Source organism: Rattus norvegicus, chromosome 7 (assembly GCF_036323735.1).
Source record: "Rattus norvegicus strain BN/NHsdMcwi chromosome 7, GRCr8, whole genome shotgun sequence".
Classification (NCBI taxonomy): Eukaryota; Metazoa; Chordata; class Mammalia; order Rodentia; family Muridae; genus Rattus; species Rattus norvegicus.
In genome coordinates, this window is record NC_086025.1 from 110,357,555 (window position 1) to 110,371,711 (window position 14,157).

Sequence of the window (14,157 nt, forward strand, 5' to 3'; positions counted from 1 at the left end):
ATGGCTTCTCTATTTCTTTCTGGTTTCTGTTCTCCTTGTAGGTCAAGCATATTTTCTTATAAATTGACTTCCCAAACCTTTATAATGTTCCCATTTATACTGAGGTCTTGGATCAGCCTGGACTGATTTTGTTTGCTTGTGACATTTCATCTTGCTAAACAGTATCATTGCGTCCATGACAGACAAGAACAGCTTTACAAGTGAGCATTTCTGTGTGAGACCCTTCCGATCTTGCCTCTGCCTCAGCATGTGCCCCTGTCAGGGAGCTTAAGAAAATGAACAATCTTGTAAAAAACTGTTTTCAAACTCCCTGGCACTCTCTCCTCCATTCCTGCTTTGGTTACTGCTCTTCCTTGCCCCCTTTTTTTTTTTTTTAAACTTTCTCAGTGAGAGAAGACCCCCCCCCCCCCCGCTTTGCATGTAGTAAGCAGGTATTTCTTCTGCCCCTGAGCTATCTACCCCTCAGCTTTTCCCACTTCCTTTCAAAAAGAGATTTACTCTGCAGTCTGAGCTAGCCTTAAAGTCATAGTCCTGCTGCTCCGACCTCCCGAGCACCTGGCATTACAGCTGAATGCCACTGCACCCAGCTCTTAGCTAATTCTTTTTAAAACTTATAAAACTGCACTCCTGTTTACTTGGTGTCTGCGTATAGAGATGCTTATTTGGGTGTGTGTCTGGAAGGGAGAGGACAACCTGTAGGAGCTGACTCCATCCTACTGTGGGTCCCCAAAGGCTGGGCAGCAGGCACCTTTACCTGCTAACCCTAGCTCTGGGCTATTCTTTTTTTTTTTTTTTTTTTGGGTTCTTTTTTTCCGGAGCTGGGGACCGAACCCAGGGCCTTGCGCTTCCTAGGCAAGCGCTCTACCACTGAGCTAAATCCCCAACCCCACTCTGGGCTATTCTTAACCTATTTTTAATTCCTCATGGCCTGCCAACTTCCATACAAACTCTGCTCCTATCTTTGCAAAATCTGAATTAATACTACCGACTGGTGTGAGAACAAAGACATCTCTATGGCGCTGACATCTGTCCAAGAGGTATCATCGATCCAGGTCTAAGGCCTGTGTACTGCAGGCTCTCAGCACACTCTTCTTTGGCTATGTCCGACTGCTGATGCCTGTTCAGCTCTCTCCCAGTGCTCTCTGAGGCCTTATCCTCCAGCTCCCATTCCCTTCAACTGAAGTACTGTACACTAGCTTTCCAATGCTGGCATCTCTGGATCTGCTTCTGCAGTTCACTTGTGAAGCCTCTTTCTTTGTGTACTGGGTCAGCACACTGGCCTGACTCCCTCTCTTTTCCCACAGAAGCTCTATACTTGAGATATAATGCAGAGCTCTCATGTTCTTAGCCACATACATTGTGATGGTTTGAATGAGAATGGTCCCCAGGGGCTCATGTTTGAATGATGGGTCCCCGGTTAGTGGATCGATTTGGGAAAGATTCAGAGTGTAGACTTTATGTTGTGGGTGAACTTTGAGATCTCAAAAGCCCACAAAATTTCCAGTTAGTGTGTCCTCCCCATAGCTCCTTCATGCTTGTGGGTCAGGGTATACGTTAGCTCTCAGCTACTGTTTCAGCTCCATGCCTGCCAGCCTGCCACCATATTCCTTTCCATGATGGTCATAGACTCACCCTCTGGAACTGCAAACTCCCAATAAAGCCTTTCTTCTGTAGTTGCTTTGGCCATGAGCTCGCTTCACAGCAATTAAAGAGTAACTGAGATAGCAGTGGGCTTTGTTGTGACAGGCCTGGCCATGCTGTTATGGGGGGACTGTGGAAGCCTCTAGACTAGGAAACTGGTTGGGGTGGTGGGGTGGCTTAACAGGCCATCTAGTAGGAGCTTGGAGAGAGTAGTGATGAGAGCACTGTGGACCACTGAAACCCAGCTCAAGAATTTCAGAGGGGAAAATATCAGCAACTGGGGGAGAGACTATTCTTGTGGTATCTGGCAAAGAATGTAGCTGCCTTCTGTACTTGTTCTAAAAAATTGTCTTAAGTTAAGTTGAAAAGTGGTGCACCAATTCCCTTGACTGAGGAGCTTGCAAGACAGCTTAATCAACTCTGCCACATGGTTATTAGTGATCAATCTTATTCAGGTCTACAATGAATGAACAACCAGGACAAAAAACAGACAGACAGACAAAAACAAAACATGCAGATGAAGGAGAAAATTAGCACCAGGAGAGACAGGCATGATGTGAAATGGTGTGAGGGGTGGTGTCCTCATACCCCTGCAACTTACAGGAAAGGCCTGCAGAATTTTCTGGTCCTAAAAAGCAACAGCAAATCAAAGCTTATGGAGATGTAGTGGCCCAGGCACTCAGAGGAGATGGGCAGAGCTTGGGCAGGGCAGTGTTTCCTTTTAGAGTAATGACAAAGTAGTTGTTGAATCTTTCTCCAAGGTTAAGGAGAGCCACTGAGGTCAGATGTGTAGTATGGAGTTCTTGCATGGAAGCCCTGAGAGGCCACTGTGTGAAGCTGTGAACGCAAAGGCTGGACTGAGCTGGAGACATCAAGATTGCCAAAGGCAGCGAGTGTAAGCAGCTCAGGGAAGGAAGTGAGCCACAGTCAACTCACTTCTGGAAGGGCAGGGCATCAAGCCCTTTGACATCACACACAGAATGACAACATCTGCAGTTTACCCTGCTGGGTTTCAGTCTTGCTTTGGTCCAGAGTTCCTCACTGTGGCCCCTTCCCTCCTACCTTTGTAATGGTAATGGTAATTTCCTCCCTCCATTGTATGTTGGACGTATAAGATCTGCTTTTTGCTTTTGCTTTTCCATGGGGGCTACAGTTAGGGGTTTGCCTTGGTCCTCAGAAGAGACTTAGGACTCTTAAAAGTGTGTTGTTACAGGATCTGAAAGCAGTGTCACACACCTGTGGCTTAGCCGGGTGCTTAGTCCAAAGTTTAAGGCCAGATGGGGTAGTATGATGCCATGATCAACCAATCAATCACTGGGGTGAATGTGCTATATGGATTTAAGTTTGAGGGTTTCTTGTTGTTCTCTGGAGGGTAGTTGAGGCTGGACTTTGAGATAGAGTCTCCCTGTGTGGCTCTGGTTGGCCTTGCCTCTCCCTCTGCTTGGGATTAAAGATAGGATGACAGTTTTATTCTAATTGTTAACTGGACACAATCCAGTCACCAGGGAAGAGTCTCAAGAATGAGTTGTCTGGGTTGGCCTGCGGGCAGGCATGTCTGGGGTGGGAGATTGTGTTAATGAAGTTAAAATCTAGCTCAGTGTGGGTGAAAGCACGTTTCCTGGGCAGAGGCAGAGGAGAGGTGTGTAGCTAAGACAAGCAGAGCAAGTGAGCATTCGTGCAGCCGTCTCCTTCGCCTGGACTATGGATGGAATAGGACTAGGTCTTTCCAGCTCCTGCCTGACCTCACTACAAACACCCGCCTCTGGGGTCAAAGGCCTGGGCTACCACTCTGGGCCTAAGTTGCTTTCTGTCAGGGTATTTTTCTCTGTAACAGAAGTGAAGCTGGAACAAAGTGCAAATTCATAAAAAAGAGAGAATGGACTCAGAGCAAACTAGTGAGAAGACATGGTGCAGTAGTGAGTGGGGTGGTGTGTGGTCAGGGACTAATGTACCAGTCACGGCATCTAGAAGAAGAGGGGAACAAGCAGATATAAATATATTTAAAACATGGCCTGAACTTTCTAGAAGATTAAAAAGCACCACAAAAGGGCTGGGGATTTAGCTCAGTGGTAGAGCGCTTACCTAGGAAGCGCAAGGCCCTGGGTTCGATCCCCAGCTCCGAAAAAAAAAAAAAAAAAAAAAGAACCAAAAAAAAAAAAAAAAAAAAAAAAGCACCACAAACTTCCAGCACTGAAGCCTCCAGGTAAAAGGTACTTGTCATGGCCAGGAACAGTGGAATGCAGTAAAATGTAAACCCAAAACTGAAAGGTACCAACATGCTATGGGGTAGCCACCATCAGATGGTCCTGGAAACTCAGTATGTCAAAGTCCTGGTGCCACTGTTCTGCTGCAGGAGATTGTAGCTGGGACAAGAGGGCATAGGAACCATTACAGGTTCCTGAACTGACATTAAGGAGAAGTTATGACCCCAGTCAGGGCACATAGCACACAGAGGCAGGACCCTGGGTAAAAGCAGAAGTCATCACAGTGGCCATAAAAAGGGGCTGGATGTAGTGAGGACAGCTGCCCATACTGAGGTTCCTGGCAAACTCCAGTGAGGCCAGAGACCGTGGTGGCAGGGCATGCATAAGCTGCACATGTCTTGCACAATAGACACACTGACAACTAACTTGACAACAGAGCAGGAGGCTGGGCCTCGCTCCCAGGATCAGGAGCCCAAAGCAACTCACAAGCTGATGCCAGGCTGGGCATGGGGAATGGGAAGAGGAAGACTGTCTGGCAACTTGTCAGATGAAATCTTCTTACAGCCAGATGAAGGGGCCACAGGAATCTAGTAATGTTAACCCCTGGGCTGGCCAGAAGCAGACAAGTCTACTGTCCAGGGAAACAACCTAGTGAGAGGCCAGAAATGCTTACTGAAGGGTGAGAGCAGAGTCACCTAGGGCCCAGTTGGATGCCACCATCCAGAAGCCTCACCCTGCTTACTTGTCACAGTCACAGGGTAGCTTCTATGACATGCTCTCTGATACATACGTGCAGTTGCGAGCCTAAAGTGTATGACTCCAGAGATGGCACATGGTACACAACAGCACAGCAATGAGATAAACCAGTCAGAGAGTGGAGGCTCAGGGCACAGTGGGTAGAAGAGTTTTGTTGCAAAAGCAGGGGGGCCTGAGTTTAAAACTCCAACGCTCATTTAAGGACAGGAATGGCCACACTGTGCCTGTAACCCCAGTGCTGTGGGGTGGAGAAGAGAGGGATAACTGGGATTGCTGACTGGCAGCCTACCTCCAGGTTCACAGAGAGGTCCTCTCTGTAGTAATTATTTTTCTGTTGCTGTGATAAGATACTATGACCAAAGCAACTTAAAGAAGAGAGGGCATCATAGCGGAAAGGCAGGGCATGGAAGCAGGAGCAGGAGCTGGTGATGAACAGAAAGGAAGCAGGAAGTGAAGAGACGGTAGGAACTTTTAAGTTGGTTCCAGTGACACACAGGAACTCCATTTTCTAAAGTTTTCATAACTTCCCCAAGCAGTACTATCAATGGCAGACCAAGTGTCCAAATACATGGTTCCAACGGAGACATTTCTCACTCAAAGCACCATACTGATTCACTAGAATAAAACAAAGAGTGATTGATAGAGAAGAAAACCTCATGTCCACTTCTGGCTACCATATGTGCCCTTGTGAGAATGCTCACATGCATACATGTGTGTGCAAAACATAAAATACACGCGCACACACACACACACACACACACACACACACACGGGCCCTGGTCAGCTTGAGTGACATGAATTGAGAGTGATGTTGGTGGAGAACTGACACATCTGCAGAAGCCCAGACAACATGTGTGGGTTGCCTCACCATCTTCCAGGAAGGGACACACAACTTCCACCCCTCAGACATGTGTGCTCTTTCCCATAGTACTGAAGGGAAAGGGAGTCTTCACAATGAGACAGCATGCTTTGGCCAAGGGTCAAGGGTGATATGCACTTCAACAGGTCATGTTGAAAGCTTGTACGATTGACATGATGAGGTCATTCTACCCAAACAATTCTGACTCCAGCTGACCACAAGAAAAATACTGAAGCAGAACAAAGGAACATTCTATATAATGCCTGCCTAGTCCTTCTCTAAACTGTCACTGCTCAGTGTATCCAAGGAATACATCATATGAGCTCTTGACACATAAGACCATCAGGTGAGGTGGCACTCAGGTGAACAGTGACAGAGAGAAAGTGCTGACAATGCACCTGTGGAGATCCTGGTGTAGAAGACTTAATAAGCCCTCCCTCTGCCCTACTTCTGCAATGTCAGGTTGGGTTAATCTAAAAGCTCATGTGTGTGTGTGTGTGTGTGTGTGTGTGTGTGTGTGTGTGTGTGTGTGTACATGCACACACACACACGCACACACACACACACATGCTGTCTTCAAACTTTAAAATGTTGTTTATATCTTATGAGTGAGGGTAATCTACCTTCTCAAAGCTGAAGCAGGGCTGTTTGGCCTTGGTTCTCTGAGTCAGACCCAGATACATAGGACAGCAAGGAACCCTCCAACACTGATTGGTGTCATTTGAGCTCAGCACTGAAGGGTAAGGGTATTTTATATAGTTGCATATGTAGGGCTATGGCAATTAGCCTCATGTAGCCTTTGGCAAAGACTCTTAACAAACTCAGGCCTGTTGATGTTTCTTCTCTCTGGATGTTCCCAAGTACATCCAGATGTCTGAAACCTGGAGACTCAGTCAAGACTTAGCTCATTTAAGCGTCTTAGGACAGTGGGAGGGACTGAATATGTAGATATGGGCTCATGATAAGTCTAAGAAGGTGTGACATGTCCACATTCTAAGAGAACTATATGCATTGCCCTACCTTAGGGCCACAAGCTTCTGCAGGCTGCCAGCTGCAGGCCGTTCCCTTCCCTCTGCCCCAGCGATAGTCTGCATTTACTCCATGTTCCCCTACACATGGTCGCCATTCATAAAGTCCTGACCTTACATAATATGAGCCCTTCTGGGCTCCTCACTATAAACTGAGGCTACCAAAGCCTTCCTGACTGGGCCAGAGGAGACGCTCTCAACAGTGCCAGCATACACGACTACTTCCTGTGGCTTCTGAAGCCATTCCAAGTTCCTCAGCACTAGTGACTGCACAGTTACCTTCTGCCAGGACCTCTGCAGGAGTAGCAGCCGGCATGTGCATGTCCCTGTGGCCCCAACAATGACTGTAGGTAAGCAGTACCTTGAGCTTGCTCCCAGCATCAGATAGATGGCCAGGCTCCCTCTGCTCTCCTGTACTTTCTGCCCTGGCTACTCTCTGACTGAAGCTGAAAACACTTCTAGGATTGGTAATCGGGTCATCTTAATCTTAGAACCCGTAATGGCCAGGCTGACTTCAGAGTAAACTCGCAGCAGAGAGCACAGCATTCAGCCTCTCCGTATACTCAGTAAACTCAGCTCCTAGAGCTGGCTGCTCACATTCCCTCCCTCCATCCATCATCGGAAGCACATGACATGTAAGTGTATTCCAGGTGCACACAAGTACATGGTCATAGCAGAGCATCCTTCATTATACCCTCTGCTCTTATTGGTGTGGACGCCAGCTTTGCAGTGACAACTCTGGCCAACGACACCTCAGAACTTGGCTGGCACTTTAAGACACATTTGCTGACAGAACCTAGAGAAGGAAAACCAAGCACAGACATGAAGACAGACATGCACTGGCTTCACAGAGCTCCTGAAGTAGGGCTGTGGAGGTAACTTTTAGATGAATGAATGAAGCTGCTATGGTAGAGAAGCTGACAGGTGAGAGGGCAAGGAAGGGGAAGCAAGGCTTTTTTTCTTTCTTTCTTTTTTCTTTTTTTCGGAGCTGGGGACCGAACCCAGGGCCTTGCGCTTGCTAGGCAAGCGCTCTACCACTGAGCTAAATCCCCAACCCTGGAAGCAAGGCTTTTAACATGGTAACTAATAAGCAGAGTGTGAAGATCCGGGGCAGGACTTGGTGGCACACTAGTGGCTGCTGACAAACACAGCAGGTGCCAGTTGCCCAGTGTAGTCCTTCCAGAGTGATGACACCAAAGGAAGGTAGTTGCCTGCAGGCTGTGAGAGGCTTCAGGGTACCTCATTCCTCTGGCAACTGCTCTTCACCGACCTTTTCCCTAACCTATATTAGATTTTACCAAAACAGAGCTACAGTATTCTCCAAAGAATTTTCCTGAGTGACAAAAGAAAGCTATTAAGCACAGAACAATCTCTTAATCCCTTAAAAAAAAAAGTGAGTCTTAGTTTTGTTTAAAAAGTCCTTTTAAATCAATGCGATTCAATGATTCTCTCTCCACGAAGAATGGGGTTTTATTCCCTTTGCAGCATACTCCTGTGCATGTGGGCAGAAACCCAGCCCTTTAGAAACATTCTTGGCATCTCCTGGGGGGCAACATTCAATCACGATACTCAGAGAATAAAAGGCACAGGAGGGCGGGGAGCCCAGGACCTGACATCTAAAGCCAGGCGTGGGTGTGATCTAAAGATGTCCACAGTGAGTAGCTTCAGAAAAATGGGGAGCCCAGTCTGGGAAGCCCCATGGACTATGTGGACCCTGAAGAAGGGGAGAGACACAGCAAGTGGTCACATATGTGTAGGCCTTATGAGTAAGTCGGGGTGGGGGTTGAATTAAGAACAGCACAGCTTGCTGTCGTGTATAATAGTTATGCTACAGTGAGTTAAGCAGGGAAGAAAAATGCTAGCTATTGGAGAGCTGCTCACAGTGCTTCACAGCCAGCTAGGACTCAACCCTGTAAGCAACAGGAGGTAACAATGTTCAGCAGCTTCCTACTGACTCAACTGGAGAGGATTATTTGGCAATAATGTTTAAGATCGATTGTGACACACACCTAGCTCTCAGGAGCTACAGGCAGGTGAATGTCTGTGAGTTCAAGGCCAGGCAGGGCTACACAGAGAGAGCCTATTTCAAAAAACCAACCAAAGAAGTCAATGGAAACACATGGGTTAGGTCAATTACCCCAGTGCCTCAGAACTTTCAGGGCATGTACACAGAGTATGAAGTCTCAGAAAAGGGAAAAGCAATTATAATGACGTGACAAGAAACAGGGTCACAGCCAGCCATAGTGGTGCAGGGCTGTGGTGTTTTAATCCCAGCACTGGAGGGTAGAGGCAGACAGATCTCTGAATTCAAGGACATCCTGGTCTACAGAGTGCATTGCAAGACAGCCAGGGCTACACAGAGAAACCCTGTCTCAAACAAACAAAACAAAAATACAAAGAAAAGGCAAAAAAAAAAAAAAAAAAAAAAAAAAAAAAGAATCACTTTAGAGTTGAAAGTCAGGTCAATACTTCACACCACACCCAAGTATAGACTCCAACTTGATAGGCACACTGTGGGACTGGGGGTGTGACTCAGACTAAAGCGTTTGTTTGGCATCCATGAGGCCCTGCATTTGACTCAGAGCAAAAAACAAACCATCACCAACAAAATCTGATCAGGGAACTGATAAAAGATTAGAAAGGAGTGAGGATGAATGGTGGGGTCCTGTGCAGGATGCTGGTTTATCTCGCTTTCCTAGCAAAGACCTGAAATCGAAGCTGCACAGCATGGCCCTCTCAGCAGGGCCTTGCCTGAGTCCTGTCAGGGGCTGGCAAACTACTGTGGGTGTACACATAAGCCCTGTTGTTGTTCATTAATTGTGTTTTTTAATGTGTATGGGTATTTTGTTTAAATATGCCTGCAGAGCCCAGAAGACAGTTTTGCAATCCTTGGAACTGGAGTTACAGATGGTTGTGAGTAGCCATGAGAGTGCTAGGAACAGACCCTGGTCCTCTGCAAGAGTAGCCAGTGCTCTTAACTGCTGAGTCATTTCCCATCCACTGTTTTTTGTTTTTGAAACAGAGTCTCATGTATCCCAGGCTGGTTTCAAGCATTTTATGCAGCTGAAGACGCCTTAAACTTCTGATCTTCCAGTCTTCTATTTCCTGAGTACTGGAATTACCTCCCTCTACCACTAGGCCCATTTTATGTAGAGTGTAAAGTTTTGTGTATGTTGGGTAAGTATTCTAATCAGTTGAGTACAAAGACTACCTTTATATTGGTTAAGGGTATAAAAGTCATGAGAAGGCCGTGGAAACCACTTAGATTGGATAGGGCTAAGGAAGGTGAGAAGGCAGAGGCAGGCAGAACTAGCTGAGGGTGGCAGAGGAGATCAAAGCCTGTGTCAGCATCAGATCTGATGAGTGACTGTGTCCTGGGTATGTGAGTTACCTGACCGACACACACTCAAGCACTGAAGGCCTTAGGCAGAATACTTGTGACCTGCCCAAAGTGACTCAGAAAGGACAGGTGACTGATGGTGATGACTCAAGGATGGGTGACCAACGCTGACAAGTCAGAGCAAGAACACATGGACATTTCTGGGACCATCTTTTTTTCTGTTAGTGTGGAATTATTTCCAGATAAAAAGCCACACATCAGAAAAATAGAAAGGAAGAGGTCTGACTACTGGTATCTATCTGTATGGACAGATGCCCAGAGTGCCTGAGAAAATAGGCAGGTTCACATGTGCAGCCCAAACACCAGTTCTGAGGGAGATGAACTGGCCTCTGTCAGCTGTGTAGGTATCGCTGCAATGAGTGGCTGTGCTGAGAACACTGGACTACAGAGACAGGGGAGGACAGTGAGAGAAGGCAGTGTACCTGGACAGCCTGGTGGGGAGAACTACCATTGGTGAGCCAAGCCCCAGGGTCACACTACCTTTTCCCTGTATGGCTGTTTCCCTCATTTTCCCCAGAGCCTAGATAATTCATGCAGAGTGGATGTTGTCTCCTTACCTGGTACTCGACCCAGGAATCCTAGGCTCCTGCTCATCGACATGGTGGCTTCTGCATTCATAATCCTGTGTCTGTGACATTGCCATCTGCTTCCTCAGTGCTGAGGTGAACAGTTGTCAGAGGACCATCAGGTTGCCTCCTCCAGTATCAGACAGGAAGAGGCCACACTAGGGAGAAAAAACAGTGGCTAAGCACTCATGGGAAACTCAGGTATCAAGTGATGGCCCACCCCACAAACATGGAATTACAGCCCATCTTGCTCTCCCAACAGACAGCTGGCTCAAATGGAAAGCAATTCCCATGCCTCAAGACTCCTCAGGGAAGCCACTCCCAGCAAGGTGGTCTCAGTGGCCAGCCGGCTTCTCTTGCACAGAGGGAAAGCCTGCTGGCTAAGTGCTTAATGCTGCATTGCCCCTGGGCCAGGGTAGTGTACGAGAGCTTCCAGAACTATAAAGCTGGAGGACACACTGAGCACCCAGGCCTCACTGATGTCTGCGTCTGGACCCTACCCAGGATGCCCATATACGGGACATCACTGTGGAGATGAAGATGGGCACTGCACACAGGGTATGGCCTCATGCTCAGCGGAACTCGGGCACGAGAGGCACACAGATTTCCTGTGACAGCGAGCAGGCGCTCTCACCGACAGATTGTGCTGATTACAATATGCATGGAAAGAGACCCCTGAGCCTACGCTCGTCCACACATAAAACCATCCATGTTATAAATGTGAAGGCTGAAAAAAACAAAATGAACTTTTAGGAAAAACCAAAGAAAGCTTGGTTTTACAGTGGGGACAGATTTCTGAGACAGTCACAAAACTAGCACCCAAAGAAAAAGTAGTGAATTAGACTGTAATAAAGTTAAGATTAAGGATATCTACTTATCAGGAAACCAAGAGTAGGCTGGGTGTGGCAGTGCATGCCATTAATCTCAAAACTCAGGAGGCAGAGACACAGAGACCTCTGTGGGTTAGAGGGCACCCTGGTCTCCAGAGTGAGTTCCAGACCAGCCAAGGCTACAAAGTGAGACCGTATGTACTGGCTGGTTTTGTGTGTCAACTTGACACAAGCTGGAGTTATCACAGAGAAAGGAGCCTCCCTTGAGGAAATGCCTTCATGAGACCCAGTTGTGAGGCATTTTCTCAATTAGTGATCAAGAGGGAAAGGGCCCAGCCCATTGTGGGTGGAGCCGTCCCTGGGCTGGTGTCTGGGGTTCTATAAGAGAGCAAGCTGAGCAAGCCAGGGGAAGCAAGACAGTAAGTAACATCCCTCCATGGCCTCTGCATCAGCTCCTGCTTCCTGACCTGCTTGATTCCAGTCCTGACATCCTTTGGTGATGAACAGCAATGTAGAAGTGTAAATTGAATAAACCTTTTCCTTCCCAACTAGCTTCTTGGTCATGTTTGTGCAGGAACAGAAACCCTGACTCAGACATGGTAGAAGGAAGAGAGAGGAGGGGGAGGAGGAGGAGGAGGAAAAATGCAAATCCCAAATGGGAGGCATTTGCTACAAAGAAGTCCAGTTGTGGCACGTGTGATCTGAAACAGGCACATTAAACAGAGGGAATGCTGCAGATAACGTGATGGAGCGGCAGCAAGTGGGCAGCTATGGAGACATCCACCTCACTCTTCAGGGAAGTGCTCTTTTTAAAAAGATTTACTTATTTATTTACTTTATTTATGTGAGCACACTATCACTGTCTTCAGGCACACCAGAAGAGGGCATCGGATCCCATTACAGATGGTTGTGAGCCACCATGTGGTTGCTGGGAATTGAGCTCAGGACCTCTGGAAGAGCAGCCAGTGCTCTTAACCCCATGGAAATGCTCTTAAAGGCGGATGACATAAAGCACTCAACAAGCACTCAGCAAAAGCAAAGACAACAAGACCCAGTGCGGGGAAGGGCAAGGAGAAGAGCACATGTATCTAATGCTCGGTCTGAAGGGCTCTCCCCTCCAGGTAGCAGCTTGACAGTATTCCCTATAGGAGAACACATGCATCCACACATCCTTAAGGAGGCCACTGTGGCCATGCCAGCAATGCCAGCTCAACCGACACAGGAGGGACACCAAGTGCACACCGACTCCGCAGCAGTGAGAATGAGCCCATGCACACACCAGGGTTTTCTTTAATAAAGTTGAGGAGCAGTCGTTGCCATCAAGAATCAGATCCAACAGCGTCAGGAGGGGGTCAGGGGCCACACACTATCCCCAGCTAAGGTGCTGCTGCTCACACAGTGCTGCAGGCTCTGCTTACATGCTGCTCCCCACCCTGATCTCCACCACACACACAGCCAGGGGGAACAGAGTATCACTGGGCTTTTTACTCTTTACAAACTCCCAGATGGCATTAGACTTACCCCTTCCCTCAAACAAGGGATATTCCATGGATATTAACTGCTAATTTAGGGGCAAATTAAAAAAGCTTCAAATACCAGGTAAACCAGGAAAGGTGGCAGACATATGTAATCCAAGTATTTGGGAGACAAAAAAAAAGTCGTTATGACAAAGAATATGAAATGTAGAAAGTCATTAGGTCATTCCTTAAAACATATATTCTACTAACCTGGAAATATATAAAAAAAAGTTTGACTGTCTAGTTTTATCACCTAACAAATTTGCAGTAAGATGAAATATTTAGGCAGATCTATAAAGAGGCTGGCAAGATGGCTCAGGGGTTATAGCACTGGCTGCTCTTTTAGAGGACCTAGGTTTGATTCCCAGCACCCACATGGTGGCTGGTAACTATTTGCAACTCTAGCTGCAAGAAGTTTACTGCCCTTCTCTGGTCTCAATGGATACTTCATATGGTATACATACATGTAGGCAAAACCCCTATACACATAATAAATAAAAATTAATAAAAAATAAAAATCTCCTAACTAAAAAAGTTCAGGCCTAGAAAGATTCACTGGGGAACTTTACCAGACCTAAAGAAAAACTAATGCTTATGTTTCTCAAATTAGTTCATAAACTAGAAGGCAGTTACACTCACCACCACACCGCCAATACCACACTAGTTATAAAATGGAAAGAAGGGCTGGAGGGATGGCTCAGCGGTTAGAGTACTGACTGCTCTTCCAGAGGTCCTGAGTTCAAATCCCAGCAACAACATGGTGGCTCACACCATCTGTAAAGAGATCTGATGCCCTCTTCTGGTGTGTCTGAAGACAGTGATAGTGTACTCACATAAATAAAATAAATAAATCTTAAAAAAAAATAAAATGGGGGAGGAAAGGATGGAATATAACAAGGCTCCCTTCATAAAGCTAGTAAAGACACTAGCAACACCATCAGTGAAGGAAAATTATACACCAATATCCTGGGGGGCAGAGATCAAATAGTCTCAACAAGATGCTTGCAAACTGAAGTCAGGAACTGTGTGTGGGGAGGCTGTGTAAAGAAGGGGTAAGCCCCGAGCGAACGAGTACTGTTGACATGGCACAGCTGTGTCAGGCTTGGAATGGCGAAGCCTTCTGCGAACAACTGATCAGTGGTGCAAAAACTAACAAGTCCAGTGTCCCAGCCTCCTTCAGGAGGACACAGTGGCACCTACGGAGACAGCCTATGGAGACCAGCTGACTCCGCCACTGTGCTCCATAACAGGCTAAGGGCACCTGACCGTGGTTTTCTCACATACGTCTCTCCTTTCTTCACCCTCTCACAGTCGGGACCAGGATGCTCAGGACATGGTAGAGAACACATCAAAAAG

General features: G+C 47.1%; 1 protein-coding gene across 11 annotated transcripts in view; it reads right to left on the bottom strand.

The window, feature by feature from the left end:
• Positions 1-14,157, bottom strand: part of Arhgap39 (Rho GTPase activating protein 39) — a 92,583-nt gene that overhangs the window by 30,637 nt on the left and 47,789 nt on the right. For all 11 annotated transcript variants that reach the window (XR_005486709.2, XR_005486708.2, XM_006241866.5 and 8 more), the window contains exon 2: positions 10,446-10,612. Coding sequence is in view for 9 of the 11 variants with exons in the window: in XM_006241866.5 (XP_006241928.1) it covers positions 10,446-10,531 (86 nt within the window). In the remaining 2 variants the exon portion in view is untranslated. The remainder of the gene's footprint in view (positions 1-10,445; positions 10,613-14,157) is intronic.